Below are 26,936 nucleotides of genomic sequence, written 5' to 3'. Positions count from 1 at the left end.
GCTGAAAACCAAACCTGGCCCAATGGCTACACTGCCGATATCAGACCTCTTAGCATGAGGGGGAGGAGAGTGAGTGTATGCTGCTGCCCTTATTCCAGGGCCTCCCAGCAGGAAGGCTGTGAGTGCTTGTCATACACCAGTGTGCACCTCACAGCCTGTTCAGACATCACTCCCGTCTGTCTGATCTCCCCTGCTCACCTCCACGGGCTGCCCCCCGCTCCGTCACCGCCATGCATACGCACTCAGGCTGACTGCGATTCCAAGTTGCTGCGAATGGTTTACCTGTCTGTGCCTGCTCAGAGTCTGCTGGCGCTTCTCCCCCTCTGCATTCCCATCACTTAATGCAGTCCCTGCAATGGCAGAGCCTCTCGTTACGAGGTGATGGATCTAACTGAAGTATCGAGTACCTTCTATATGCCAGGGACTGAGATGGATGCTTTACCAAGAACATTAGCTCATCTGGTAGTAGGAGCTCCAAAGTGTTTATTGAATGAATGAACCAGTCTGGGCTCCTATAAAGAAAGCGTTATTACTGTTAAATTGTTGTGTAATCATTGCAGCTGGATCAATGGCTTTCAGTTCTGGCTGCACATCAGAGGTGATTAATCCTGGAGCTTTTTAGAAATATAGATGCTTGGGCTCCATTCCCCAAAGGGTAGGGTTGGGTGGATATGGACAACTCTAATTTCTAAAAGCCCCATGCCTGCTTCTGATATCCTGCCAAGGGGGAAATCATGGGTCTACACCATCCTTCCAAAGGGAAATTGGGAGCACATAGCCTGCATAGTGGGAGAGAGCCCAGGTTTGGGAACTGGGTGGATTGGACTCTGATCCTTACACTCCACTTACCATGCAGTTGTGTGACCTTGAACAGTTGTGTGAACCTCGTCACCCCTGCCTCAGTTCACCCCTTTGTACACCTGCTGCTCCCACCTCTGATGGAAAGTGTCCATTAGCTGTCTCTTCTTTTCGCCTTCCCCTGTGAAATGTGTGAGTGCGCCTAATGGAAGTCTTTCTCGTGATGCTCTGAAAACTGCCCATCATCTCTTGAGACCACTTCATTAGCTGTTGAACTTCTTTGCTCTTACCCAACCACTAGTCTCAGACTCCAGCCCAGGCCTTTGGGGCTGGCAAGTCTTTGGAGCAATTCTTTTTTTTTTTTTAAGATTTTATTTATTTATCTGAGAGAGAGAGAGACAGAGATAGCAAGAGAGAGAGAGAGAGAGCACAAGCAGGGAGGAGAGGGAGAAGCAAGCTCCCTGTAGAACAGGGAGCCCAATGTGGGACTTGATCCCAGGACCCCATAATCATGACCCCAGCTGAAGGCAGACACTTAACCTACATAGCCACCCAGGCACCCTGGAGTAATTCTTAAGAAGCTCATATGGATGGTGTTTCTCCCAGCTGTTGGGTCTCATTTACAACCGGGGGGGTCTCAGTGGTAATGAAAGGACACCTCTACAACCATCCCAGTCAGGTGTGAAGTCCCTCATCCCAATTTTGTTCCATCCCAACTTAAAGTAAAAGCTATTGGACACTAAACAAAGTCTGTTCTAACAAGTCCCACATGTAACTGGCTGTTACATAGATGATAGTTTAGTTAATTACCGTTTTCCAGTACACTGAATTTTTTCCACGTTGGTGAACAGCGGCTTAATTACAGAACTTTATCTCTCTGCAAGACAATGCCTGGGAGAGGGTCCCCAGTCACCTCTGTTGGTGCATCTGTCATCATGTTTAATATGAGGGGAGAAATGCAGAATTTGGCCGATTCAGGGATAAATGCAGTCTGTGAATTTTATGTCATATTCAGGGATGTTTGACTAGGTCAGTTACCTACAGTAAATTAATGAAGACAGCAGCAAGTTTCTATGCGGTTGAACACCAAAAACTTGAGATAATGAGGATGTAAACTGATGTAGTTCACATAAAAAGTCCATTATTTGAATTTGCATAACATAATAGAATATCCCATTTTGTCTAAAATATAGATAATTATTCAAATCACTCCTGCCTCTTTCCTTGAGTGGACGGATTATTTCCGCCTCCTCGTTCCTTGGCCAGGGGCCACTGGAAATGACTTGGTGTATGCTAAATCTGTGGCCCCGGGTGACCCAAGATTATGCTTCCGGGCTTTACCACCCAAGATGGTTTTCTCCACCTGGCACTTGGACTAGACAGTGGCGGAGGAAGCAGGCAGCTGAGGGATGTTGTGGCCAACTCAGAGCCAGATTGCCTGTGTTTTCAGGGGACGTGAGGCATTTTCTTTAGTTCTCCTCATTTTGCCATCCAGATAAACAATCACATATGGGCAGCTCACGATGGTACCTTGTTCCTCCAGAGTTTGTTTGTGTTGGATCTACTGGCAGTAATCGAATTTGAATAGAGTGAGGTTCTGCTGGGGCAGAGAGGGTGAATTACTTGACTGCATTTGGGGCAGAAAGATTTCCCTGGGAAGTCTGTTCAGTTGGTGTGGACATTTTCTCTGGGTCCTGACCTGGAGAGGTTACAGGCTCATGACTGACCTCAGCTGGAAGTCAATCCCCACAGCACAGCTTTATAGTTCTTGAAGTTTTTTAATCTGTCCTTACTTAACTTGAGGCATGAGAAAAATTATTTAGATTTAGGAAACTATTCAAGCTCTTTCCTCCAAAAATACTGATTTGGGAGGTAGTTGGGCTGTTCCACACCTACACTCTGGGCTGACTTTTATTCTAAACACTTTGGTATTACCAGACCAAGTCCTCACAGCTGTGATTATCATGCTAGATTGGTGCCTATACCCAACCAATTTGAGAATCCTACTCTCTGAACCTCTTCTCCCTCATACTTCTCTGGTAAATGACTGCATCTCAGAGACCTCTTTTGCTCACATTTTTCTTCAGAGGATTTTGGGTGGTTGGTCTCCTCCCAAAGCTCTCCTTCTGTTTTGTGTCTGTGGCATTAGGTAGAGAGGGCTCCTTTCATTCAGTCTCTACTCTCGACTCTGTGCCCTTCTTGGGGAGGAAGTTCCCCTTTCTCTTTCTCTAGACCCCAGCAAAATGGGCAGCATCTCCTGAACACTTTTCTGAGAAAAAAGGGTCACGCGCTTTCTTCTCACCACCAGAGTGAACAGGTCTGGGGCCAAGATGCTTGCCTTCCCCTCCAAATTAGTCCACTCCTAAACTTGACTTCTTTCCATCCCCAAAAGGATCCTTAAAGCCATGGAAAGAAAATCTAAAGGAGGAAAAGATGAGATTATGTAACTAACCAGTTCTCCTCATGATCCCAAGTCCAGTGGCCATTGGCACTGAAGGCACTGCCAACAGCGACACTCAGCTCATCCAACCTTCTACAAGCTTTGCTGTCTGTAAAGAGAAGGGAGGATTATATAAGTAAACCCCAGAAGTGTCTGAAGTTCTCTCTCAACTTCCCCAGCTTCCAGGATCTCTGATACTTATCTTTCATCCTCCCATACTTTGAAATGAAAATAACCAATAGATACGGAGATTTACCATCATAGTCATGGCACAGACTTCGGCCAATGCAAATGAAAGTGCTGTATCAGCAGTTTTTCTGGAGCACATAGCAACCATGAGAAGACTGGAGAAGCAGGATGGGTGTGGGGCAGGGGTCAGGCTTGTCTACAGAGCTGGGAGACAAGAGATAGGAGGATGGTCATGGAGCAGAAAGTTTGTTGAAGTATTCCTACTGTATTAGAAGGATAATCAACTCTTTTCTATCTCTTTTTATCTCTTTGTTCAGGATTCAGATTCAGTCCTATTGTCCTTGCTTGGTCATGGTCCTGCATCTTAGCTACAGGTGGGGCAGGGTACCTGCAAACTGTTATCTGGTGAGGAAGAAGTAATTCCCCAAAGCACACAAACCATGGTCTTCTTAGGAAGAGATAATTGATCCATGGTGGCCCTAAAACAACAAGGGACTAATATAGCAGTTTAAAAAACTATTAAAAAATAGATTCATATGCAAGAATAAAAACCAATAGATAAAACACAGAGAAAAAGGCAAGGTTGCACAGACCTGGATCAATATGTTGTAAGGTAGTTGAGAGAACTTGAATTTGGCATCTTGTCTTTTTTACAGGCTTTAAAGAGTCTGTGAAAGACAGCCCATGCATCACATTTAGTTAGGCTAAGTAAAGGCCTGGTCCTCTCCAGCCACTTTCTCCAGTGTCACCTACGACACTTGCTACCCTGAGATGTCCTCAACTTGGAGCTGGTTTCCCAGCATCAGTGAGCTGAGCTCTGCTGTGTGGGGTTTCAGATCCCTGGAATGTTGGTTCTGCCCATGGGGCCCTGCCAGCAACTCCTGATGTTTCCATCTGGGACACAGTGTCAAGCCCCATAGTATCTTCCATCCTGAAATCAGTTGGCTTTCTTATTCTCAGCTTTGCTCTTGGCCTGGGATGAGTTCTTTACTCTCTTGTGGGGGTTGTTAGTTTTCTTATTCCAGGAAAGGTTCTGGAAAAGATGGCTTGTATCCCACAGAAGCCAACCTCTGTCTACCAGTCATGAACTTGGCAAAGGTGTGGAGAGAGCAGTGGCCCTGCCTTCACCATGCCAGGAGGCATTGGGAATAAGGAGCAAAGTGCAGAAGCAACTTCCTTGCTCGAGGAAGGCTGGATTGAGACTTCATGGGGGTTAACCACCCATGAGAGAGGGGTGTTCACGCCAGCTACTCAGGGTTGCCTCTTCTTGGAGAAAATCTCCCACCAGCCTCCTAGGAGCTCAGAGCAGCCACTGGAATGGCCCTTAAATGTGTATGGTTCCTTCTTTTTCCTTTTGAAAGTGCATTCAGGGCTTCTCCATTGTGTGGTATTTCTAACCACGCTACAAGACAGGTTCCTACCGAATGGATGCCACCATTAGACAGCCCACAGTGTTCTGTCTCAGACCGGAGCTTTGACATGGCATTTCTCTAGCAGTCTGACCTCAGAGAGAAACATAGCAATAGCCATGAGCTTGCCTACCACGTTGGCACTCATGCTGCCTGAAAATAGGAGTGAAACTGAGCACCTCATCGAGGAGCTGGTGTGGCTTCTCTGTGGACACCTGGTCTCATGCCCCACCTCCTTGGGGCGAACTGAACAGCTAGAGTACATCTTCTTTGTCTTTTAGGAGCTTCCAAGTAATTTGGCCTCCTTGATTTATTTTAATATTGTAGACAAAACATCAGGTTTTTGAAAAGAATGATATTTGTCAAGCACACAAAAACCATTTCCTTGCTACCATTTACCATATGGAGAAAGAGTCAAGTGTGAGGGTCACCATCTTGGTGATCTCAATCCTCTTGATACCAGGAAAGTCACCTGAACCCTGAGAAGTCCCCTTCCTCACCATCTCCTCCATCTTCCTCATCCAGGAACCAGCCCCATGAGCCTTGGAGGCAGGGGCGTGCCTGCTTGCTGGCATCTCTGGACATTGTGCACAGGGAGAATGGATTTTCAGGGGCAGCCAGGACTTCACTTCCTACTCCAGGCTTCCCAGGCTGCCCATCACAGGGTTGTGATTCCAGGGAGGACACTGATCTTCCCGAACCCAGGCTTCCTCTTGTGGATGACGGGGATGATCACACAAGGCTTTCTGAGCATTGTGAGCTCTATGGCAAATACATGGGGCCCACCAGGGACTCAAGGACCAGTTCCCTTTATTCCCACGGGAACTCCTTTATTCTCCTTCTGTCTCTGCCGGTTCCTCAAGGCATCTTCTCACAGGGTTGCCTCTGGGTATGACAGGGGTTCTAAGAAGAGTGAGGAGGGGAGGCACGTGTTGCCAAAGCCTGCTTGCTGGGTCTATGCTACCCAGGGCCAGTGTCCTAGGCTACTGGTTCCCCAGATAACAGAGGGCCGGCCATCCAGGTGAAGGGGGGGTGGGAGGATTGGGGGGATGCCCCCACAGTGTCCACAGGCTGAATAGACCTGGGGTCTCCAGGCCTCCCAGAGTTGGTGGAAAGCCCGCTGTGGCTCATCTCAGGGCTCAGCCTGACCTTACTGTGCTTTCCCTCCAGGACAAAGAAGTGAATTTGGAGCAGGTTCACCGGCGCATGAACAGCCTCATGGATGAAGACATTGCCCACAAGCAGATTTCCCCAGCGTCCATTGAGCTTTCCGCCCTGGAGATGGGGGGCCTGGCTCCAAGCCAGGCCTTGGAGCCCACGCGAGAGTACCAGAACACGCAGCTGTCCGTCAGCACTTTTTTACCCGAGCAAAGCAGCCACGGCACCAGCCGGACACTGTCGTCAGGGCCGGGCAGCAGCCTGCCGCTGGCCCTGAGCAGCTCCGCCACCATGCCGTCCATGCAGTGCAAACACAGGTCGCCCAATGGGGGGCTGTTCCGCCAGAGCCCAGTCAAGACCCCCATCCCCATGTCCTTCCAGCCTGTGCCAGGAGGCGTCCTTCCAGAGGCCTTGGACACCTCCCACGGCACCTCCATCTGACCGCGCCGCCCGCCCCGCCGATCGTCCATCCACCCACCCGACCAGCAGAGCTTTTTAATACAGGAAAACCACAACACAAACCACACACAAACACACACACACACACACACACACACACACACACACACACAGAGACTCTTTCATTTTTCTTGTACATACGTGTAAATAATGACAGAATGGAGTGGGGTAAAAGTGTATTTTGAATATTCCCAATTTTCGAAGTCAGTAAAAAAAAAACACAAAAACTGTATGAATGACTTTGTAAATTTTGTTCTATATGAATAAAAAGGCAAATTACTTGTGATCATTCTGAAGTGCCAAAGAAGCCCCCTATTCCTGGGCCTTTCTGAAGGCAGGAGGGGGTGATCAGATAAAGAGCCCCTTCCTGCTGGGGGAGAGGGGAAGATGAGCAGCTATTCCCTTTAGAGGAGCCCCAAATGCTGCTTGTTGCCATGTCCCATGGTTTCCTGCCACGTTCCTCTGCTCCTGGCCCTTTGTTCCTCTAATCCTCTTGGGTAGACCAACAGTGAGCCAGCATTGGCATGACCCCAGGCCGCTGTGCTATAGGGTGATCAGCTGTTCCTGTCAGCCTGGAACTTAGGTGGCTCCTGGGACAGGGGGCAGTCCTCTTGGTCACCTACCACATGACACCATGTGCTGTGGCCCAAGAGAAGCACCCCCCAGTGAGGTGACCGTCTCTGAGAGCTTTGCTGCTGACATACAGAGGGGTCATACTATTGGCCTTGTTTTTTACTTTCTTTCCTCAATTAGAAGAATCAACAAGTGATAGAATATGGAAAAAGGCAGATAAGCCCCATCATTGGCTCTGGAGGCTTGGCAGAGGTGGGCTTGTCCTTGTCCGTGGGTGTAGAGAAAGGCTAGGTGTGGTGTGATGGCCAGGTGAGGTCATGAGACGTGAGGCCAGGGAGAGGGAGGATATCCCCTTGGGTTTGCAACCTGTAGTTTCAGGTCAAAGGATTCTGTTGGAGAAGTGGAGGGCGGCACCCTGTTGAGCAGACCAGTGCTCTAGGTGATGGTGAGTGCTGGGGATAGATCAAAGGGACCATGTTTGTTCAGATAGGAAGGAGCCTTGGCTCCTACAGAAGGAGCAGCATAACTTGGTGTGATGTGAAGACAAGTAACTCATCCCCCAGGGAAGCAGCCCCAAAAGCGAGAGGTTGTCTTCAGGTCTAAAACCTTGCAAGCAGTCTGCCAAATGGCCAGAACCCAGTCCTCCCCACCTGCCTTGCCCCCTTCTCCAGACCAGAAGCCCTCAAGCAGTTAGCCAGCCCATAGCAGGGGTCCCTCTGGCTGGGAGCATCACATGGTCTCTGAGATTCCCAGAACTATCCCTGAATTGGCCAACCTGCTGGGAAGTTCTGTTCCTTGAGGCCAGAACAGCCAGAGAGCCACGCCACCCCCCACCATCTTTCCTGAGGTAATTACACTATAGAACCAGACAGAGAACTATTAGGAGCAGAGCAGTTCCCGGTAATCCAGTAATCAGAGCTGTGTCACTTTAGCTCTTCTGAAGACAAAGGTGATTCTGCTCTCCTAACCTGCCAAGGTGGTGAACACAGCCCATATCGGGGCCCCAAAGGACTGGGCTCCCTGCCCCCCCACCCCTCTCTCTGGGCTAGACGGTAATCAGGGAGCTGAGAGCCCATCTGTGGTCATGGACAAATACAAAGACTATTGACTGCATCTCTTTTAGCCTTGTAGAGTTAGACCAGAGTTGTGTTTAGGAGGGTGATAACTAGCCCCGGATTGATTTCTCTCCTGAAGTCCTGACTGACATGATTGAGCAGAAAGGAACGGCTGCATCACATAGTCAGCTAAAAGCACCCCGGAGAGAAGAGTGTTTATAATTATATTATTTATCTCTGGATACTGAGAATGGCCTGATATTAGCGCTACCAAGGCGATCCATTGACATTTCTCCAATGAGAGTGTGGAGAGCCAGGAGCCGGGCGCATGCGCACAGCGAAGCCTGGGTCGGCGGCGGTTTCCCCGAGGGAGGGCAGGCTTCGTTTTCTTTCCATCAGCACTTTGGGGGCCTTGCCCTGGATGGTCAGTTTTTCATATATATCTATTTTTTTAATCAAATTCTGGTCTCACTGCCTTATCTCACTCCCAAGTCTGTTTTGTGCTGAGAATGATCTGTCTTCTGGGGTACACCATGGATGTCTTCTTGGACAGCTTTGCTTAGAATGGGTGTGAGGGACAGTAGAGTGAGGGCAGGTGTGTGTGTGTGTGTGTGTGCGTGTGTGTCCGTGCGTGTGTGTGTCTGTGTGTGTGCGTGTGCGCGCCTGTGAGAAAGAGAGCACACACATCTTTGAGGAAAAGGTATTCTGCTTATATTAAAAAAAAAAACAAAAACCCTTAACATCTTATGGTGTTATTCTTCACCATGTTTATGTTATTTTTAAAATTTCCTACCCTTGGCATGAGGGGAAATGATTGATATTCAAGTAAGTTCTCCAGAAAAAAAAAAATTCCCAACTCGGATTTCTGTGTCAGCTCAGAATGTATCTTTTTTTCATGCTTTGCTCTTTGGATTTATAACTCTGTTTAGACTATTCCATACATTTTAGGTATATTTTGTGCCTTCAGACACTGCAAATAATAATCAGCATTTGGATTAAAGTTGTTTAATAATAAAACTTGACTTTGCTCCCTACCCTCTTCTTCTCTGGGATGAGGAAATGCTATCTGCTTGTTCCCGGGCATGCTGTGGTCATGAGCTGAGTTCTGTCCCATTGGCATGGGCGGTCGTGAGGGAAATTTCTCTGACCAGGTGGATGTCAGACAGGCCTGGGGTGTGGAGACACACCCTCCTTATCTGGTCTATGTCCACAGTCCCCCATATCAACCAGGGGGCAATGCGAGGGACAGACTGAGAAGCAACTCTAATTTTCAGTTATCTAACAATTTCCTGTATAACATGAGTTACTAGAAATCTGATAGGAGAGAATTTGGCCATACGACACAGAGACGTGTTCCCCTGGCCTTGTGGAGTGAACAACCTCTTAAGTGTCAGTTGGCTTTGTTTCCTCTCATCCCTACACTCTGACCACAGATAAGTTGTTTCTCTGTAGCCTCAGGGCTAAGAGGCTGTCATTCTTTGGGGAGCCACAGCTTGGCTTTTCATTATCAGACCCTCAGAGGCTCTGTGGGTATCATTCTCTGATGAATATCCATCTGCATGGAATCACCAGCCTGGGCCCTGGACCCCCCAGATACATATGTTCCCTAGCCCCACCTTGTGCATCACAAGGTTCGCTGACTTCTAGGCCTTCCAGGGAGAAATGACTGTACTGTCAGCCTTGGGCCAAAGAGGAGTTTGGTTTTCATTATCAAGATCTCAACTTCCAAGAACTGAGAGGAGAGCGTCTGGCCCTGGTTCTTGTGGTCCCACACCAACAAGAGGCATCTCCAGTGCTGAGTACAAACTCTAAAGGCTGGGAGGCCGGGAGGCAGAGAGCCAGCAGACATTCCCACATTATCTGAATGGACAGACAGAGCTGGGTAGAACTCCCAAAGGCTACATTTTCTTAAGGAACTGCCCAGTTCCTAAATTCTAAATCCTCCCAAATCTTGCCAAGGTAGAACTAATTCCATACTTAATTTTGTCTTCTCAAGCACTAAAAGAAGAACAAAGACACAAAGGAAGACAAGATCACTGGGTCTGAAGGCCACGATGGCATGGAAGGGAGAGTTGGTACCCCTGGCTTATGTCTTCTCCTTCAATAATCATAGAGATGAACAAAGTCTGGTAGATAATGTGGGGGCCCTGTGTGAACTATGCTTCTGAGACAAAGGGGTTATTTACTCATGGGCCTCTGTCTGCCCACATTTTCAGTTCCCTTTCTTGAAGAACTCACCTTCCATTCCTGTAGGTACATGCTCATGAATTAGCACCTGTCTCAGCAAAAGCCTTGTTTTGTGCTCCTGGCTTCGGCAACACAAGATAGATAAAGGCTCCAAGAATTCTTCACTGACCTTTCCTTGCTAGAGACACAATAAAAGAGAGAACATTTCTGTTCCTGATGTAACATTCCTCATATCTAAAACATTATTTTATTTCACCCCATTAGTTGCTTTTAATAAATGAAATCAGTTTGATTCTTATTATGCTCACCCTTCATACCAGGAAACTTCAAATAGGTAACAATTTTCTATGTTAATAACTTTAATTATTGTCTTTGCCCCTGCTGCATGGTATGTAGTCAGAGAGGTTAGTTATAAGAAAAGTGCACAAACTGCAAATAAATCAGGTCAACTCCTACAAAAGAGGAAGGGAAAATTGTCAGTGATATCAGTCAGACCTTCCCTACAGCTTTCATTCTTTCACCTCCGAACTTGACCTTGGGTGCTGAACTCCAGGGAGAGGAGAGGTTCTTTCCACAGCAAGAAAAACTCCTGCTATGGAATTCGCAATGACCAAAGGTTAGGATCTGGAAGAGGCGGGTGCCAGGGTGAGTGAGCAGACATGTCTCAAGGAGGGTTCAATTGCTGGCAAATTCAAGTATCCAGTTGCCAGGGCAACCAGGTGTCCAAACTCAGAGGAAAACAAAATATTCACCAACAATGAGACTTCTCAACCCACAAAGTAAGTGCACCCAAGCACACGTACACCTGTGCATTGTTCACATGCGGACACTGGGGTCCCAACCTGCACACTCATTAGTTCAATCATGGGCATATAATGTTCTGGAAACATGCAGCCACACACCTGGGCAATGCAAGCAGAGGAAGTCCCGCTGGCCAGACGTGGAAAAAGAATCCAGGGGAAGAAAGAAGCTGTTTCAGAGCTGTTCTGCCCAGTGCGTAATCTCATAGCAACAATCAGCCGAGTGATGCGGTGCCATCGGCTGCTGTGGAAGGTCACGTGTCTCCCGCAAAGTGGCCTCTCTCCGGCCAGGTGTGTGCACCATGACCCATCCTCTGCCACCAAACACTTGCTCTGAAATCCTCCCGATTTTCCACCCAAAACCCCTAAATATGACAAGAAGTCTTGAGTATTCCCCAAGGCATCATAATGGTTTCTAAATAAGAACACCCATTATCATATTCATATCAGCAGCTGTTTATTGATCAAGGATAATGGTGCGGGGATTGTGTCACACCCTTTACATCCCTCTCTCATCCTCAGACCAGCCCTGTGAGGAAGAAAGTATGATCCTAAACGTATAGGAAGGAAAAATGAGACTCACAAAGGCACGGTCCCCAAGCTGGTAAGTGACAGTGCTAGGATTCACACCTCCCCATCTGGCTGCCTCTGTACCGCGTGTTCCTGTCAGAGCTGCTGGTTCTCCTGGGTCAGGAGCACGGCCGGCCCCAGCCACCCAGCACGTGCTGGCTTTCTCTGCCCCTCAGTGAAGGGCACCAGCAGTGCCAACTCCCCTGGCCTCCACGTCCTCTACCTCCTCTCCGGTGGCCTTGGAGCATGCTGGTGAGTATCTGGTTTTGCACCCCTGCATCGGCTATGGCTAGCCTGGGCTGGCAGGGTCATTCTTCATCACAGCACCCAGGCCAGGCACTTGGTCCCTGGCGACTGCCTTCAGCCAGGCAGGGCATCCAGGTCTGTGAAGTTCACTCAAGACAGCAAGACGGACTGCTTCTCCTGGGGTCTCTCTTCCCCTCGTCTCTCCTCAGAGCCTTTTTTCTGCCAACAATAAACTGTGCATCAGGCCAAGGGAAATTCTGGGGCTGACGAGTACCCTAAAGGACTTCAGGATTCTCCCTCAGAGCAGGAATGCCTGCCCCGAAGTCCTTGGGTAGATCTCAGAGGTATTTGAGAACCTCCTAAAATTACCTGCCAAGGGGGGCCTGGGTTGGTTTAGTTGGTTAAGCATCAGACTCTTGGTTTCTGCTAAGGTCATGATCTCAGGATCGTGAGATGGAGCCCTGTATAGGGCTCTGAGATCAGCGGGGAATCTGCTTGAGATTCCTTTCACCTCTCTCTCTGCCCTCCCCCCCACCTGCTTGTGGGCACACACTCACTCTCTCTCAAATAAATAAATAAAATATTTAAAACTGCTTGTCATATTGCTGAGTATATAGTATGTATTTTTTCCAGAACAGAGAAATCTTCCGATATATTCCCAGGTAGGAGTATATAGGAAGAAAATCCCATTATTTTCCAATATATTCTTAAAACTCTCGGGGCACCAGGGTGGCTCAGTGGGTTAAAGCCTCTGCCTTCGGCTCAGGTCATGATCTCAGGATCCTGGGATCGAGCCCCACGTCTGGCTCTCTGCTCAGTGGGGAGCCTGCTTCCCTTCCGCTCTCTCTGCCTGCCTCTCTGCCTATTTGTCATCTCTGTCTGTCAAATAAATAAATAAAATCTTAAAAAAAAAAAAACAAACAAACCTCTCTTGTAAGCACTCTAAGCCAGTGCCTCGAAGAGCTGGGAGTCAGGCCACTGTGTCTCATTCTGTCAATGCCAGTGTTTAGGTGCGCTCCTGTTTCAGTGCTTATCTGAGGGAGACAGTAATTAAAGAACAGTAGCCAGAGGAGGGAGCATGGAAAATGCATTTCAAGTGAGCCCCCTGCCCCTGGGTTTAACCCAGAAGCAGGGAAATCCCACTGACAGGGCATTAGGAATGCTGCAAGGTGCAGGGGAAATGGGCCGATGCTGATGTCTTAGTGTGCAGGAAGGCAGCCCTGACAAAGCAAGGGATACTGGAACTTGGCCAGGTCTGGGCTGGAGCCCTACTTCGGGCATGTTTTGGTCAGGGTACCACGAGCACATTGGGTTTTTTTTTTTACTTTTTTGAATTTCACTGCTTCAATCAGAAATTGATGACAGTAAACTCTATCTCTGTCTTTTTTGAGAATCTCATAACTAATAACGTTTACAAAAGCCAGAAGGGATCGAGTGTTTACCATGTGCCAGAGCTTTCCCTGTAGCATGCGTTTGCTCCTAGTATTCCTGTCCACCGTAGCTGATGAGAATGACGAGACTCAGGGCAGTGTAATGACGTGCCTCCATGGTGGAGAAGCAGTAGGATGTCGAGGAAGTCTGCACAGAGCCTCGTGACCTGGTATCAACACCTTACTTTGCAAGCATTAGTGCGGTGCCAATGTCCTCTGCACTGGCTTTGTTCTCTTGGGTCTGGCTCCTGGGGTGGCAGGCTCAGGAGGAAGGGATTGGTGTCTCCTAGACCCCAAGTTAGACAAACGCTGAGCGTCAATAAAATAAGTGAAACTCGGTTTATATTTTGGTTCTCGATTTTTTAGCTGTGTGATCTCGGATTTGAAATGAGGAGCAGGTGCTATCTGTGATCCATAGAGTGAAGTTTGCCCAGTTTATAAGCTCCTCTCTTCTTACATCTGAGCCTCTTGTGAAACCTACACAGATCCCAAAGGCCAGCACTGGCTCCTGACAAACAAGGCCATGCTTACTTACCTTTGCTTCGTGGAGGTCAAATTACCTTCTTCTGCATTCAGGTAGAGTCAGATGTATGGTCTTGTGCTCACACAATAGGTGCAAACTGGGGATGAGACAGATTTTGCTTAAAATCTGTTTTTTTTTTGAGATTTTATTTTATTTATTAGAGAGAGAGAGAGAGAAAGCATGAGCAAGGGGGAGGCAGAGAGAGAAGCAGGTTTCCTGCTGAGCAGAGAACCTGATACGGGGCTCGATTCCAGGACCTGAGCCAAAGGCAGACGCATAACCAACTGAGCCAAACGGGCATCCCTAAAATCTGATTTTTTCACTCACCAGATGGGTTTCCATAGTCCCACCATGATCATTTCCAAACCTCCATTGTGTCCCCTCACCCACAGTGAGTCCTGCACCCTGAGCCGTGGTGAGGATCCATGCTGATGCAGGTAAGGGGCTGGGGCAAATATCCTCTCGCCCACGATCAGCACACCTATAGCACCGCATGTCTCGGCGGGAACCTCAAGGCTCTGTTAGCCTACCATGTCCTCCGAAGTGTTCACGTCCTTCCGGCTTGGGCAAGAGGTGGAATCACCTGCCTGGGCAGAGAGAAACAGCGTTTGCACTTCTATCCTTAGCACGTGGATGTTGGCTGAGTGCCCCCACTCCTGCTGCAGGGAGCTGACGGTGTCAGCAGCCCTCCCATCTGTTCCTGAGACCCACTCAGGTAATAATTCTGAGTGCTCCCAGAAAACAAATGAAAACCAGCCTGGCATTCTGGAGAGGCATGCCTTGGTTGTAAGCTCTTCAGTCCGTGCCCTCCCGGCACCTGACTTTCAGGTGTGCTCCTAATGAGATGCTCTGGGGCAGGAGAAGCTCCAAAGTTAGTAGGGCCCCTGATGAGGCAGGCATGGGAATACGTTCCATAAATCCTCAAACCTTCAGGAGCCTCCTGGCATGACAGCCTTTTGCTTCTGAGGTAAGACCCAACTTTCTCACATTTTGTGCAAAAATTAAATGCATAAATTTAGTGCAGCCCAAAGTACACGTGCTGAGATGATTTTACATTTACTCTGTCTGTGCCTCATTTTTAGCTGCTGCCACTTTCTTCGATCCGGAGCTCACAATAGCCATATTGTCCTCAGTCAGCAGCTTGTGGTCTGGACAAGCTACGTTATCTCATGGAGAAGATGCTTCTCACATTTGGGAGGAAATGACAGAGCAGGCAGCTGAATCAACATGGGTCCTGCCTGCCCAGTTAGAGAGGGCACACTGAAACAGAAGGATCTGGGGAGAGGGACTCTTCAGAAAGATGTGCTCTTGCCACAGGTCATGGAAAGCTGCAGGATAATGGAAACACCTGGGCACAGAAACAGCTGGGTCCCTTAAGTCCTCACAGCCAAAAAGGAGGTCGGAGGGGGCGTGTCTTCTCACTGCCAGATAGGAGGTTGGGAAGGGCTGTCCGTCCCTTTCCCGAGAATGAGCCATCGACAGTGATCCAACAGGGAGTGAGCTGGGGGAGCCCATCCTCTGAAGTCTCCCTGCCCACCTCCAATATCCTGCCAATCACAAGAGGAGAGGAAGGGGAGCCCATTGAGGCAGGTTGCCCTGACCAACCTGAGGCATGGAGCAGGGTGGAAACTGATGGGAAATTAGTATGGAGGTATGGCAAAGATGGAGAGATAAAAGATATTTAATATGGGGGGGGGGTCCAGAGAGGAAAGCAAAAGGATTCACATAGGTTATATGCCTATCATGTCCTAGGAGAATTAATTCATTTTTTACATTGGAAAATTATGAAATCTCTTTCTGACAAATGAAAATGAGACTCAGAATAGCTAAGTGGTTTGCTCAAGGTGATCCAAATCATCCGTCAGTCTAAATAAAACCTGTGCTCTTTCTATCCTGAATTGGCCTGTGTGTTCAGGAGGTATGGATGTGAGAAACCATCAGACAGTGGGTCGCTTCCCAAGATCTGGGGCTCAGCCATTCAGGGTTGTAAGCCCGTGGGGAAAGGTAGGCAGAGTGGAGTAAGGAGCATGTGGAGAAAACACTCATCTACCTTTTCACAGCGAGGACAGAGTGACTGTATCCTGCACAACTAACTTGGTTGTTGGCCAGTCTTCTGAACAGATCCCCCCAAAATATAAAGGCAGTATGTTGGAATCAGAAAGGTGTGCTTTTGAAGTCAGGTTCTTCTACTTTCCAGCTATATGACCAAGAGTAAGTCACTTAACCCCTCTGAACATCAGCTTCTGCATCTTTGAAATCTATACAATACAGGCAGCAGTCCCATCTCAAAGGATGAAATAAGAAAACTTGGAATAAAGGCCCTTGTGCCAGCATCAGTGGCTGGCTCAGAGCAAGTGTTCAATCGATGATGACCATGACTAGGGTAGGAAACAGGGCTGCAAAGGGCCTGATGATCACAATTTTCAAACACACTTTCTTTTAAAAAAAATCATAAAATACACGCAGAAAAATGCAGAAATCATAGCTGTACAGCTCAGTTAATTTTAATAAGCTAAGTGCTCCTGCATAGCCATGAACGAAAATAAGAATAGAAAATTATCACATTCCTGATTGAACCCTCCAGAACCCCAATGGTCGTTATGACCATCAGTTCTATAATCACTGACTAGTTTCATATACATTTGAAATACATATACTTAGAATCAATTATCTCTTTTTGTCTATTTTTTTTTTCACTCGACATTGGCTTTAGAGACTTATCTACATTTCTGCGTGAAGTTCATTTTCATTGTTGTTGAGGATTTCACTGTATGGACATCACAATGTATATATTTTACTGGTGACAGACTTTGGGTCTGTTTTCATTTTGAATTAGTTTAAGTCCTGTTCTATGAACGTTTTTTGTGCATGATTTTGGGTGAATTGATGTATGCTTTTCCGTTGGAGTGCCAGGCCATGGGTATGGGTCTGTGTGACCTTAGGTAGACACTGCTAAAAAGTTTTTAGAAATAGTGGTAATGATTTATGTACTTTATCTGTGATGTTTGAGAGCTGCAATTGTTCCCATATCCTCACTGTTGCTAGTGCTGTCAAATATTTTAATTTCAGCTCTTTTAGCGGGAACGTAGCATACCTACTTGTGCCCTTAACTTGCATTTCCTGAGGAGTAATGAGATTGAGCCCTTAGGTATGCTTCTGGGAAATGTGTCTCTTCCACACTGCAGCTGACTTCTCACTCTCTTTCTGCAATCTTCTGATGAAGAGAACTTTCCAACTTTTCTGTGTTTTTGTACTTAAGGTCTGGCATCTGTAAGCAGATGGAAGAGTGCATGTTTAATTTATGATAGTTTCTTAAATCCTTAATTGAAGTGATTAGTCCATTCACATTCAATGTAATCAATGTATTTGGGTTAGACCTATAACCTTACTACTTTTTTCTATTTGTTCCTTTTGTTCTAGGTTAATTATATCCCTTTTTGCCTTCTTTGTAGTTAAGATAATCTTTGTTATTCAATATTCGTATCTCTGTTAACCTGTGGGTTATGCATTCTTATATTTTCCAATTTCTCAGAGGAAATATCCTAAAAACAGATATAGTATTTTTACTATGCCTAAGACAAGGCTGGGACCTTAAAAATACTTTAAATTTATTTATCACTCTATTTCCCAGCTTTTATTATTTTATTTCTCCATTTATTTTTAACAAGATGTGATGGAATCATTGCTATATACACTCAGGAATTATTTGAGTTTATTAATATCCTAATCTTTGCTGTGCCTCTTCTTTCTGAAATTTTTTTCTGCCTCAAGAATTCCCTTAAGATTTTCTTTAGCAGTTGGTCAGTTGATGACATTATCAACCCCCATTTTTGGGAGAAGGCTGGAAATTCATCTTTAATTTTTCCTTTTAGGGGATGTTTTCATTGGGTACAGAATTCTAGGTTTCTTATTTTCTTTTGACACCTTAAGAATATCATTCTTTTGTCCTCCTCTGGCTTCCAGAATTTCTGCTGAAGTCACTTCTTATTACCTGTTGTTTTTCTTTGAACATAATATGTCTTCTTTTCTGCCTGATTTTAGGATTTCTATTTGTGTTTGGTTTTTAGCAATGTTACTATGATATTCTTAGGTGTGGTTTTTAATAAATTTCTTATGCTTGGTGTTTAGAATTTTTTGAATCTTTGAGTTATTGTCATTCATCTATTTTAGTAAAATTTCAACCCCTCTTTTCTGTTTGTGGCTCTATGTGTATTTGAACTTATATTGTTTAAATTTTTATTTATTTTTTTAAATTTATTTGTATTTGACAGAGAGAGAGAGAGATCACAAGTAGGCAGAGAGGCAGGCAGAGAGGCAGGCAGAGAGGGGGGGAGGCAGGCTCTCTGCTGAGCAGAGAGCCTGATGCAGAGCTCGATCCCAGGACCCTGAGATCATGACCCGAGCTGAAGGCAGAGGCTTAACCAACTGAGCCACCCAGGTGCCCCGAACATGTATTTTTTTTTTTTTTAAAGAAATCATACTATATAGGTCCCTTAGGCTTTTTTTGCTGCATTTTTCATTTTTTTTACATGACCATCTTTAGCTAGTCTTAAAGACGATTATAATTTTTTTTCTTTGTCTAAATCCTAGATCACCTATGGGTCTGATTTTATTATTTATATTTTTCTATTTTTATGTTTTTAATGTGCTTTTTTTGTTCTATGTTTCTAAAAACTTTTCCCACCTGTCACATATTCACATATTCATCCTTATTAGAGTAAGTATTACTATTTTTAATAGGCTATATTTTTAGAGTACTTTTAGGTTCACAGCAAAATGGGGTGGAAATTAGAGTTCCCATATATTCATAGTTCCCACACATGCACAGACTTCTCCACTATCAACACTCCACACTAAAGTGGTACATTTGTCATAATCAATGAATATACATTGAGACATCCTGTCACCCAATGTCCATTGCTTACAACAGGGTTGATCACATTCTCTGGTTTAACAAACGTATAATAACATGTACCCACCACTAAGGTATCACATAATCATTGCACTGCTCTCAAAGTCTGTGCTCCCGCTATTCACCCCCCTTCCCCCTAACTCTTAGCAACCACTGATCATTTTATTGTCTTCATAGCTTTGCCTTTTCCAGAATGCCATATAGTTGGAATTATACAGTATGTGCCTTCTCAGATTGGCTTCTTTCACTTAGTAATAAATATGTAAGTTTTCTCAATGTCTCTTTATGATGTGATAGCTCATTTCTTCCTAGCACTGAATAATATTCCATTGCCTGGATGTACTACAGTTTATTTACTCATTCGCCTATTGAAGGACATCTTGTTTGCTTGGTAATTATGACTAAAATTGCAATGAACATCTGTGTGCAGGTTTTTGTGTGAACATAAATTTTCAATTCTTTTGGGTTGAAATATCAGTGATTATTAGCTCCTTATACCAAGATATACCAAACATTTTGCATTTTGGTCATTCCAAATGGCCCAATGTAGTAGTATCTTGTTTTAATTTGCAATTCCCTGATGACATATGATGTTAAGCATCCTTTCATATGGATTCCTTTCATAAGGATTCTTCAAATATTCTAAGTTGTGGGGAATCCCCTTGCAAGAAAACTGGAAGCTGGGGAAGAGGAGCTGGAACATTCCAAGGACTGGGCAAACCTAGTAGTAACACCAAAAGAGGACACAGGGACCCCACTTTAAAGGTCTGATAGACTCAGTATAATACTCAGACCAGCAGAGCAGGGCCCTGAGTCAATAGCCATCAGTCCAATGGCAGCTATCCTTGAACCTGAGCGTTTGACATGAGTATGCTTAAATTGGGTTAATTACGTCTTCTCTCCTTGTTTTTAAATAATATTCTATTGGATGCATTTCACATGTGACTTAGCAGAGCTTAGCAGAATCCATTCTTTGTTATATGTGTCTTGGATCATTCTTGTTATATGTGTCTCAGATGGATGGGGAGAACGTACCTGAATGGACTGCATGGTCCATTCTGACCACAGAAGTAAATAAAAACAGGATGGGCCAAGAGACTGGGTCAACTTTTATTAAACACAACAACATGCAGGGCACCAGCTTCTTCTGGGGATGCAGAGATGCACAGAAACTCCCATGAAGATATCAAAGCATACTGTAGGGAGACTATAATGGGAATGACCTTGCATCCTAGTCTGCCAGAGACAGTCCTAGATTATGCCTATTGTTTCAGAAGTTATTACTAGTTTCAATTAGAAGGACAAATTACCTGGCTACTCTAGCTACCATGGATGTATTTGTTAGTTTCATGGTCAACGTGTCCTGTGCACAGCTCTCAGCTATTTAGTCAAACACGGTCTAGATGTCATTGTGAAGGTATGTTTTAGAACAGATCAACATTTAAATCAATCAACTTTGAAAAAGCAGTTACCCACCATAATGAGAATAGGCCTCATCTAATCAGTTGAGGTCCCCAGGGAAGAAGGACTCTACCTCCCTTCTGCCTTCATACTCGAGTTGCAACATCTACTCTTCTGGATCTCCAACCTGCTAGTTTGTCCTGTAGATTCCATACTTGCCAGCCTCTTCCATAAATTCTTGAGCCAATTCCTTAAAATAAATCTCTCTTTCTTCCTGAGTACACACACCTACCCCCCCCCCCCAACACACACATCCTATTTCTGTTTCTCTGGAGCATCCTGAATAATACCATGGACTTACTTATCAGGGCCTTCGGGGACATAGTTGCAAGAGGCTTTGTTCCTTCAACACTCAAGCATTTGAAGGGCAGGCTGTCTAAATAACAAGGCTGGTGAGGGAATAGCTGATGGAAGAGCCTGGGGATTCTACGGAGTTCTGTGTCCCTGGTAACCAGTGGCCAGGCTCTGGAAGAGGAATTGAGGTGTAAACTCCGAAGGACCGAAGCCTCATTTGCACTTCTGATAAAGTGTTCCCCAGGTAAAGTGAACTACCAGGAGGGTTTAATCAGAGCAAAACCTGGTTCAGTTTACTTTTTCCTAACACTCTTTCTAGCAGCAGATCAAGTGGTGGGATGGAGAAAAGGATGACAGTAGAGATAGTGAAGGGGTGCTGGCCAGAGCTCAGAGAGTGAGATCATGATTCTGAGTGGAGGCAGCAGCAGTGAGCATGGAAAGGACAGGGATAGATTTCAAAAAAATTCTCTTTCCTTTCTTGGTATTGTGGCACCTGTTGGGTGACACCTATATCCTGAATAAACCCAATCACCTGCTTTCTCTATTCCTACATTGAGACAGTGGAGCGCAGGTGCTGAAAACAGCACAGCTGAGCAGATTGCTGTCCTCATAAATGAATGGTCCCCAGTCTCAAAAAGACCTGAAAATTCTACCAGGACTTTCTGGCCAATTCAATCTTCACTTTCTTCCAGAAACTGTTCATATTTTTAAAATGCATGAACGTGGCTTTTCTCCCTCACTCAACATTTTTAAAACTAAGCTTAATTTTTTTTTTTTTTTTTAAGATAGAAGCACCTGAGTGGCTCTTGGGCTCAGCTCAGGTCCTGATCTCATGGCTCCTGAGACTGAGCCCCATGTCCAGCTCCCTGCTCAGTGTGGGTCTGTTTGGACAGTCTCTCCCTCTGCCTCTCATACATGCACTCTCTCTCTTTCAAATAAAGAAGTCTTTAAAAATTTTTTAAAGATAATTACAGATTCACACAGAGTTGTGAAAAAGAATACAGAAAGATTCAAGGCTCCCTTTGGTCAGTTTTCTCTAATGATAATGTCTTGCAAAACTACAGCAAGGTATCACCACAGGATATTGGCATTGATCTAGCTAGGATAGAGAATGTCATTGCCATCATAAGACTTTTTATTTTATTTTTTTATAGCCACACCCATTTCCTTGTGTTACTCCTTAACTCCTGGCAAACACTAAGCCATTCTTCATTTCCATAATTTTGTCAAGAATATTACGTATGTGGAATCATGTAGTATATAACTTTTGGGAATTGATTTTTATCACCCAGGATAATTCTCTGAAGATTCTTCCAAGTTGTTATGTGTATTAATAGTTTTATCTTTTTGATTGCTGAGTAATATTTCATGATGTGGCTATACCACTCTTACTTTAACCATTCACCCACTGAAGGACATTTTGGGTGCCTCCAGTTTTTGCCTATTACAAATAAACCAGCTATAGAAAATACATGCACAGGTTTTAATGTGAACATAAACATTTATTTTTATGGAATAAAAATCCAGGAGTGCAATTGCTGGATTACAATTGCTATGATGGTTACATGTCGGTTTTATAAGAAACTGCCATGTTACTTTCCAAAGCGACTTCACCATTTTGCATTCCCACCATCAATATGGAGGTGATCCAGTTTCTCCAAAACCTCTCTAGCATTTGGTATTGCCATTATTTTTTATTTTAGTCATTGAGATAGGTTTGTAGTGAAAGCTTGTGATGATTTTAATTTTTATTTCCCTAATGGCCAGTTATATTGAACATCTTTTTTTTTCCATCTGATTATCCTCTTACTGAAATATTTCAATATTTCAATATGTCTTTTGCCTGTTTTCTAATTGTATTATTTTACTGTTTAGTTTTGAGAGTTCTTTCTATATTCTAGATACTAGTCATTTGTCAGATATGTGGTTTCACTGGGAGAGGTTTTTTGAAAAGACATGACTGCCAAGTGACTTGTGAGCTGGACTTGGGCACTTAGAGGCCCCCTCACTCCTCCCCTGTCCTTGGGCTATGGGTTCTGCTCACCTTTCCCACTGCCAGGGACTTCTCCAAGAGCACAGACTTGAGATAGTGATGTGGTATTGAAAACATCTGCAAGGTATACACGACTGAGCCCAATTAAGGCCTCTCTATAAACTCTGAGATACTGGAGGGCAGGTGAAGCGACCCATTAGTCTGGCTGCAGCACGAGACCAGCATCCTATGTAAGTTCCCTTTACTTATTAAAACTGCCACTTACCAACCTGGAGTGGCCTGCCTCTTTCCTTGGTCTCTCCCTGCCCCTCATGTAAGGGGTCCAGCGATAGACTTCACCTGGAAAGCTCCCAAAAGGGGTTTGAATCAACGGGTTTGCAAATATTTTCTTCCAGCCTATCACTTATCTTTTCATCCTCTCTGTGGGGTCTCTCATATGGCAAACACTTTAAATTTTGTTGGAGTCTAATTTATCAGTTTTTCCTTTTATGTATGGAGCTTTGAAGTCAAGTTTAAAAGCTCTTTGCCTTGCCTTAGGTCTCAAAGATTTTCTCTTTTTAATGAGTTAGTTTATAGTTTTATATTTTACATTTATGTTTGTGATCCATGTTTACTTACTTTTTGTATAAGGTATAGGACTTTGGTTGAGTTTCGGTTTTTTGCCTGAGGATGTCCGCTTGTTCCACCACTCTTTGTTAGAAAGGCTACTTTTCCTCTGTTGGCTTACTTTCACTCTTTTGTCAAATTCTAGTTGGGCATATTTATATAAGTGATTTCTGGGTTCTCTGTTCTGTCCCACTGATCTCTATGTGCATTCCTCTATCAATATCACATAATCTTGGTTACTGTAGTTATATTATAAGTCTTGAAATAAGACAGCTGAATTTAATACCCTTCATTCTTTTTCAAAATTATTTTGGTATTCCAGTTCTTTGCCTTTCCATTGCATTTAGAACAATCTTGTCCAGGGGCACCTGGGGTGGGCTCAGGTTTTGGCTTGGGTCATGATCTCAGGGTCCTGGGAATCCCCATCAGGCACATTGCTCAGAGGGAGTCTGCTTCTCCTTCTCCCTCTGCCCCTCCCCCCCCACTTGTGCACAATCTCTCTCTCTCTCTCTCTCTCTCTCTCTTTCAAAATAAATAAATAAATAAGTGATCTCTAAAAAAGAACAATCTTGTCATACACAAAATTCTTGCTGTGAATGTTATAGTAATTGCATTAAACTTGTATATCAATCTGGAGAGAACTGACATTTTTCCTTTGTTGATTTTCAACCTATGAACATGGTATGTATCTCCCTTTATTCATCTCTTCTGTGAGTTCATGGAAAGTTTGTAGTTTTTTTAGCATAAAGTCCTATACATATTTTATTATATTTACACTGAAGTGTCTTAGGTCTAAAATAAATGGTATTATATCTCAAATTGTCATATCCATGTGTTCATTGCTATTATACACAAAAATGATATTTGTATGTTTATTTTATATCCTACAACCCTGCTGAACTCATATATTAGTTCTAAGAAGGTTTTTTGTAGATTTCTTGAAATTGTCTGTGTCACTTTCAAATAGAGATAGTTTTATTTCTTCCTTTCCAATCTGTATGTCTTTTATTTCCTTTTCTTGTCATGGCTAGAACACCAAGGACAATGTTAAATAAGATGCTTTGTTCCTGATTCATTCTTTGATGATTAAGTGTAATGTTAGATGTAGTTTTTTTTTTGTATTTTTTTAATCAAGTTGTAGACTCCAATATGCCCCCCCTTCAACAGTCAAAGACAACCTGACAAGAATAGAAGAGTCTAGAATCCTCATTTGACTTTTGCTGGCATGGGTTGAGGAAAAACCATGGTTTTGAGGGTTGGTTTTTATTTTGTTGTTTTGTTTGGTTTGGTTTAGTTTGGTTTTACTATAGTAGAGCAGTTATTATCTATACTTTTCTGTCTTGCTAGGCTACCTACTTCCTGGTTCTTTGGCTAGAAAGAGTAGGCTTTTGTTGAAGGCCTTTTTTTTTTTTTTCCTTTGTCTGTTCTTATCTGCGTCTAGGTTGCAGACTTCTTCAGCAAAAAGTCTGGAATGTGTAACACAAAAAGAAGATGCAGGGAACTCACTACTATGTTGTTCCTTCTCATCCTAATGTCCAGTCTGCCACCTTTTCCTCATACTTGAAAATCTTCTTCTATTTGCGTTATATATAGTGTTAGAATACAATTTAGAGGGAGTGATACAGAAAAATATATCTACTCTATCTTCCTTGAAGCATAAGTTCTTGCTCAACTGATTTGACTCCATGTCCACTTTACAGAAAAAATGAAACAACTGGAAGATACCAAACAAGAGTTCCCTTGTCTTCTCAATTACAAACCTGTAAAATGATTTACATCTCCCTCCAAACTGCTCTTCCTTTTGTTTTTCTTGTTATAACAGAGGAGACTTCCCACTTTGGAGCCAAAAACCAAACCTCCTACAGAACACTAGATTCCATCTGCTCCTGCCTCCCAGGAACATTAAAAAAAGATTATTTTTCTTTTTCTCTTATACATGGATTCCTCCTGTTAACTAGATTTTTCTATTAGATTTTAATTGTGTTCATGCCCTTTCCATTAAATACAGGTAAAATCTTGGTTGCACATTTCGTTCAGCTATTGCTCTGGCTCTTGAATTTCTGCTTCAGCCACACTAACCTTTGAGTGACAAGTATGCTTCACAGTGCTTGTGCCCCAAGGCATTTTATCCTCCTCTATTCAACTCCTTATCTTTCTGTATTCTTCAATTTCTGGCTCACTCATCATTTCCTGTTATATTATTGCAGTGTTTCATTTATTTGATAGCCACCTTATTTATGCCTATGCTATTCCATTGGATTTTAAGAATCATGAAGGGAGAGAATGCATTTATTGCATGCCCTTATATTCTCTACATGTAGCATAATATCTTACAGAATCATTGAGAAACACAAAATGCATGATACCCCTGAATTGTGCATTGTTGCAGGTGGAATTATTTACTTAATATGCAGGGGGTTTCAAATAAATACTTTGGAATGAATGAATGAATGAGAGTAAATCAATGGGACTTGATATTGATTGCATATGTGTATGAGAGTATCTAATACAAAAAAGTAAAATGTCATTCTTAAGTTTTGACCTTGAGCAATTTTATCCATTTTAATGTCATTAACTAAAATAGAGATTACAGAAAACTATTTGAAGAGGAGGGGGAGGGGGAGGAGGTCGGGTTTAATTTTTGGCATATAATTTTTGCTATGTAAGTGAAGATCTCTGTCTTAAATTGAGGTCTGGGCTTGGGAAATTGGTTTGGAATCGCCAGCTTATATATGGTATTTTCAGATATATATGTAAATAAAATCTATTCAGTGGAGGAGGGAGAACAGGTAAAATGAGAAGAAAAGAGGGTCAAAGATATGACCCTGAGTAGCCTGCCTTAAGATGAAAAAATTGAATCATCATAGAAGTCACAGAAGGAGGAATTTTTGAAAGGAGGCTATGATAAGCACTATTAAAGTTATAAATTTCCATTAAGATGAGGAATGGAGTGGGGACTATGGACTATGGACTTAGTCTTTCCAGAGGGAGATGGCAGGAGACTCTGAAGTGAATGGAATGATTGATGGTAAACATAAGTCTGCAGTGGACACTTAATGGCACGGCAGGGTCCAGGGAGCTCTTTGACAAAGTGAGGTCCTACTGAAGACTAGGATATTTGAAATCTAGGGGATAGGTGGGCACATAAATAGAGAAGGTAAAGGGATTTTAGAGGAAAGTGGAAGGAGTTCATGTTTAATGATCTCAATTTTCTCAGTGACACATACTACTTATTCATCAACTGAGAGAATGAGGTCAGGAACCTGGTGGGGTGCCTGAGATAAAGACAAGACTAAGTGTTGCCCCTGTGGTGAATAGGAAAGGGATCCAACATGAGCAGGGTAAAGGATTTTTGAGTGAAACTGATAGCTTAACAATGGCTGAATTCATACATGTGTCATGGATTTTATCCAATAGCCCTCTGTATCCCCAGGGTGACTGAGGGAAAAACAGGTGGTTGTATTAATTCAGGTCTGGACATCATTAGAGTATGTGCTGAAAAAGATTAAGGGATCAGAGGAGTGGAGCGAGTTGGTAAACATGCAGTTGAAATGACTGACATCATAACCAGGTTGATAGGGAAGAAAGTAAAGCTGGGCTGAGATTGGTGGATTGGGAAGATAAAGCAGGACATAGGACTGGAGTTCTCTGTGAGGCTTAAGTTAGAGCAGTTTTACTGAGACAGGTGGAGAGAGAGACTTTAGGTAGATGCTGCAATATTAAATCAGAGATTGCAGAAAAGAAGCAATGAGGAACCGATAAAAATATATACTGTGGTATTAGACGCACCTGGATATAAGTCCTGTCTCTTAGTTATTAGCTGTGTGTATTTG

The 26,936-nt window shown here is 44.0% G+C and overlaps 1 protein-coding gene across 1 annotated transcript in view; it reads left to right on the top strand.

Moving 5' to 3' along the window:
- Positions 1-6,524, top strand: part of LOC111145173 (glutamate ionotropic receptor delta type subunit 1) — a 691,817-nt gene extending 685,293 nt beyond the window's left edge. The window contains exon 16 of the mRNA XM_022499882.1: positions 6,007-6,524. Within this exon, the coding sequence (XP_022355590.1) occupies positions 6,007-6,435 (429 nt within the window). The 3' untranslated portion in view covers positions 6,436-6,524. The remainder of the gene's footprint in view (positions 1-6,006) is intronic.
- The last annotated feature ends 20,412 nt before the right edge of the window (positions 6,525-26,936 follow it).

The sequence above is a fragment of the Enhydra lutris genome, unplaced genomic scaffold (assembly GCF_002288905.1).
Source record: "Enhydra lutris kenyoni isolate GAN:26980312 unplaced genomic scaffold, ASM228890v2 scaffoldscaffold12, whole genome shotgun sequence".
In the NCBI taxonomy this organism is placed as follows: domain Eukaryota; kingdom Metazoa; phylum Chordata; class Mammalia; order Carnivora; family Mustelidae; genus Enhydra; species Enhydra lutris.
This window is presented reverse-complemented; position numbering and strand designations above follow the sequence as displayed.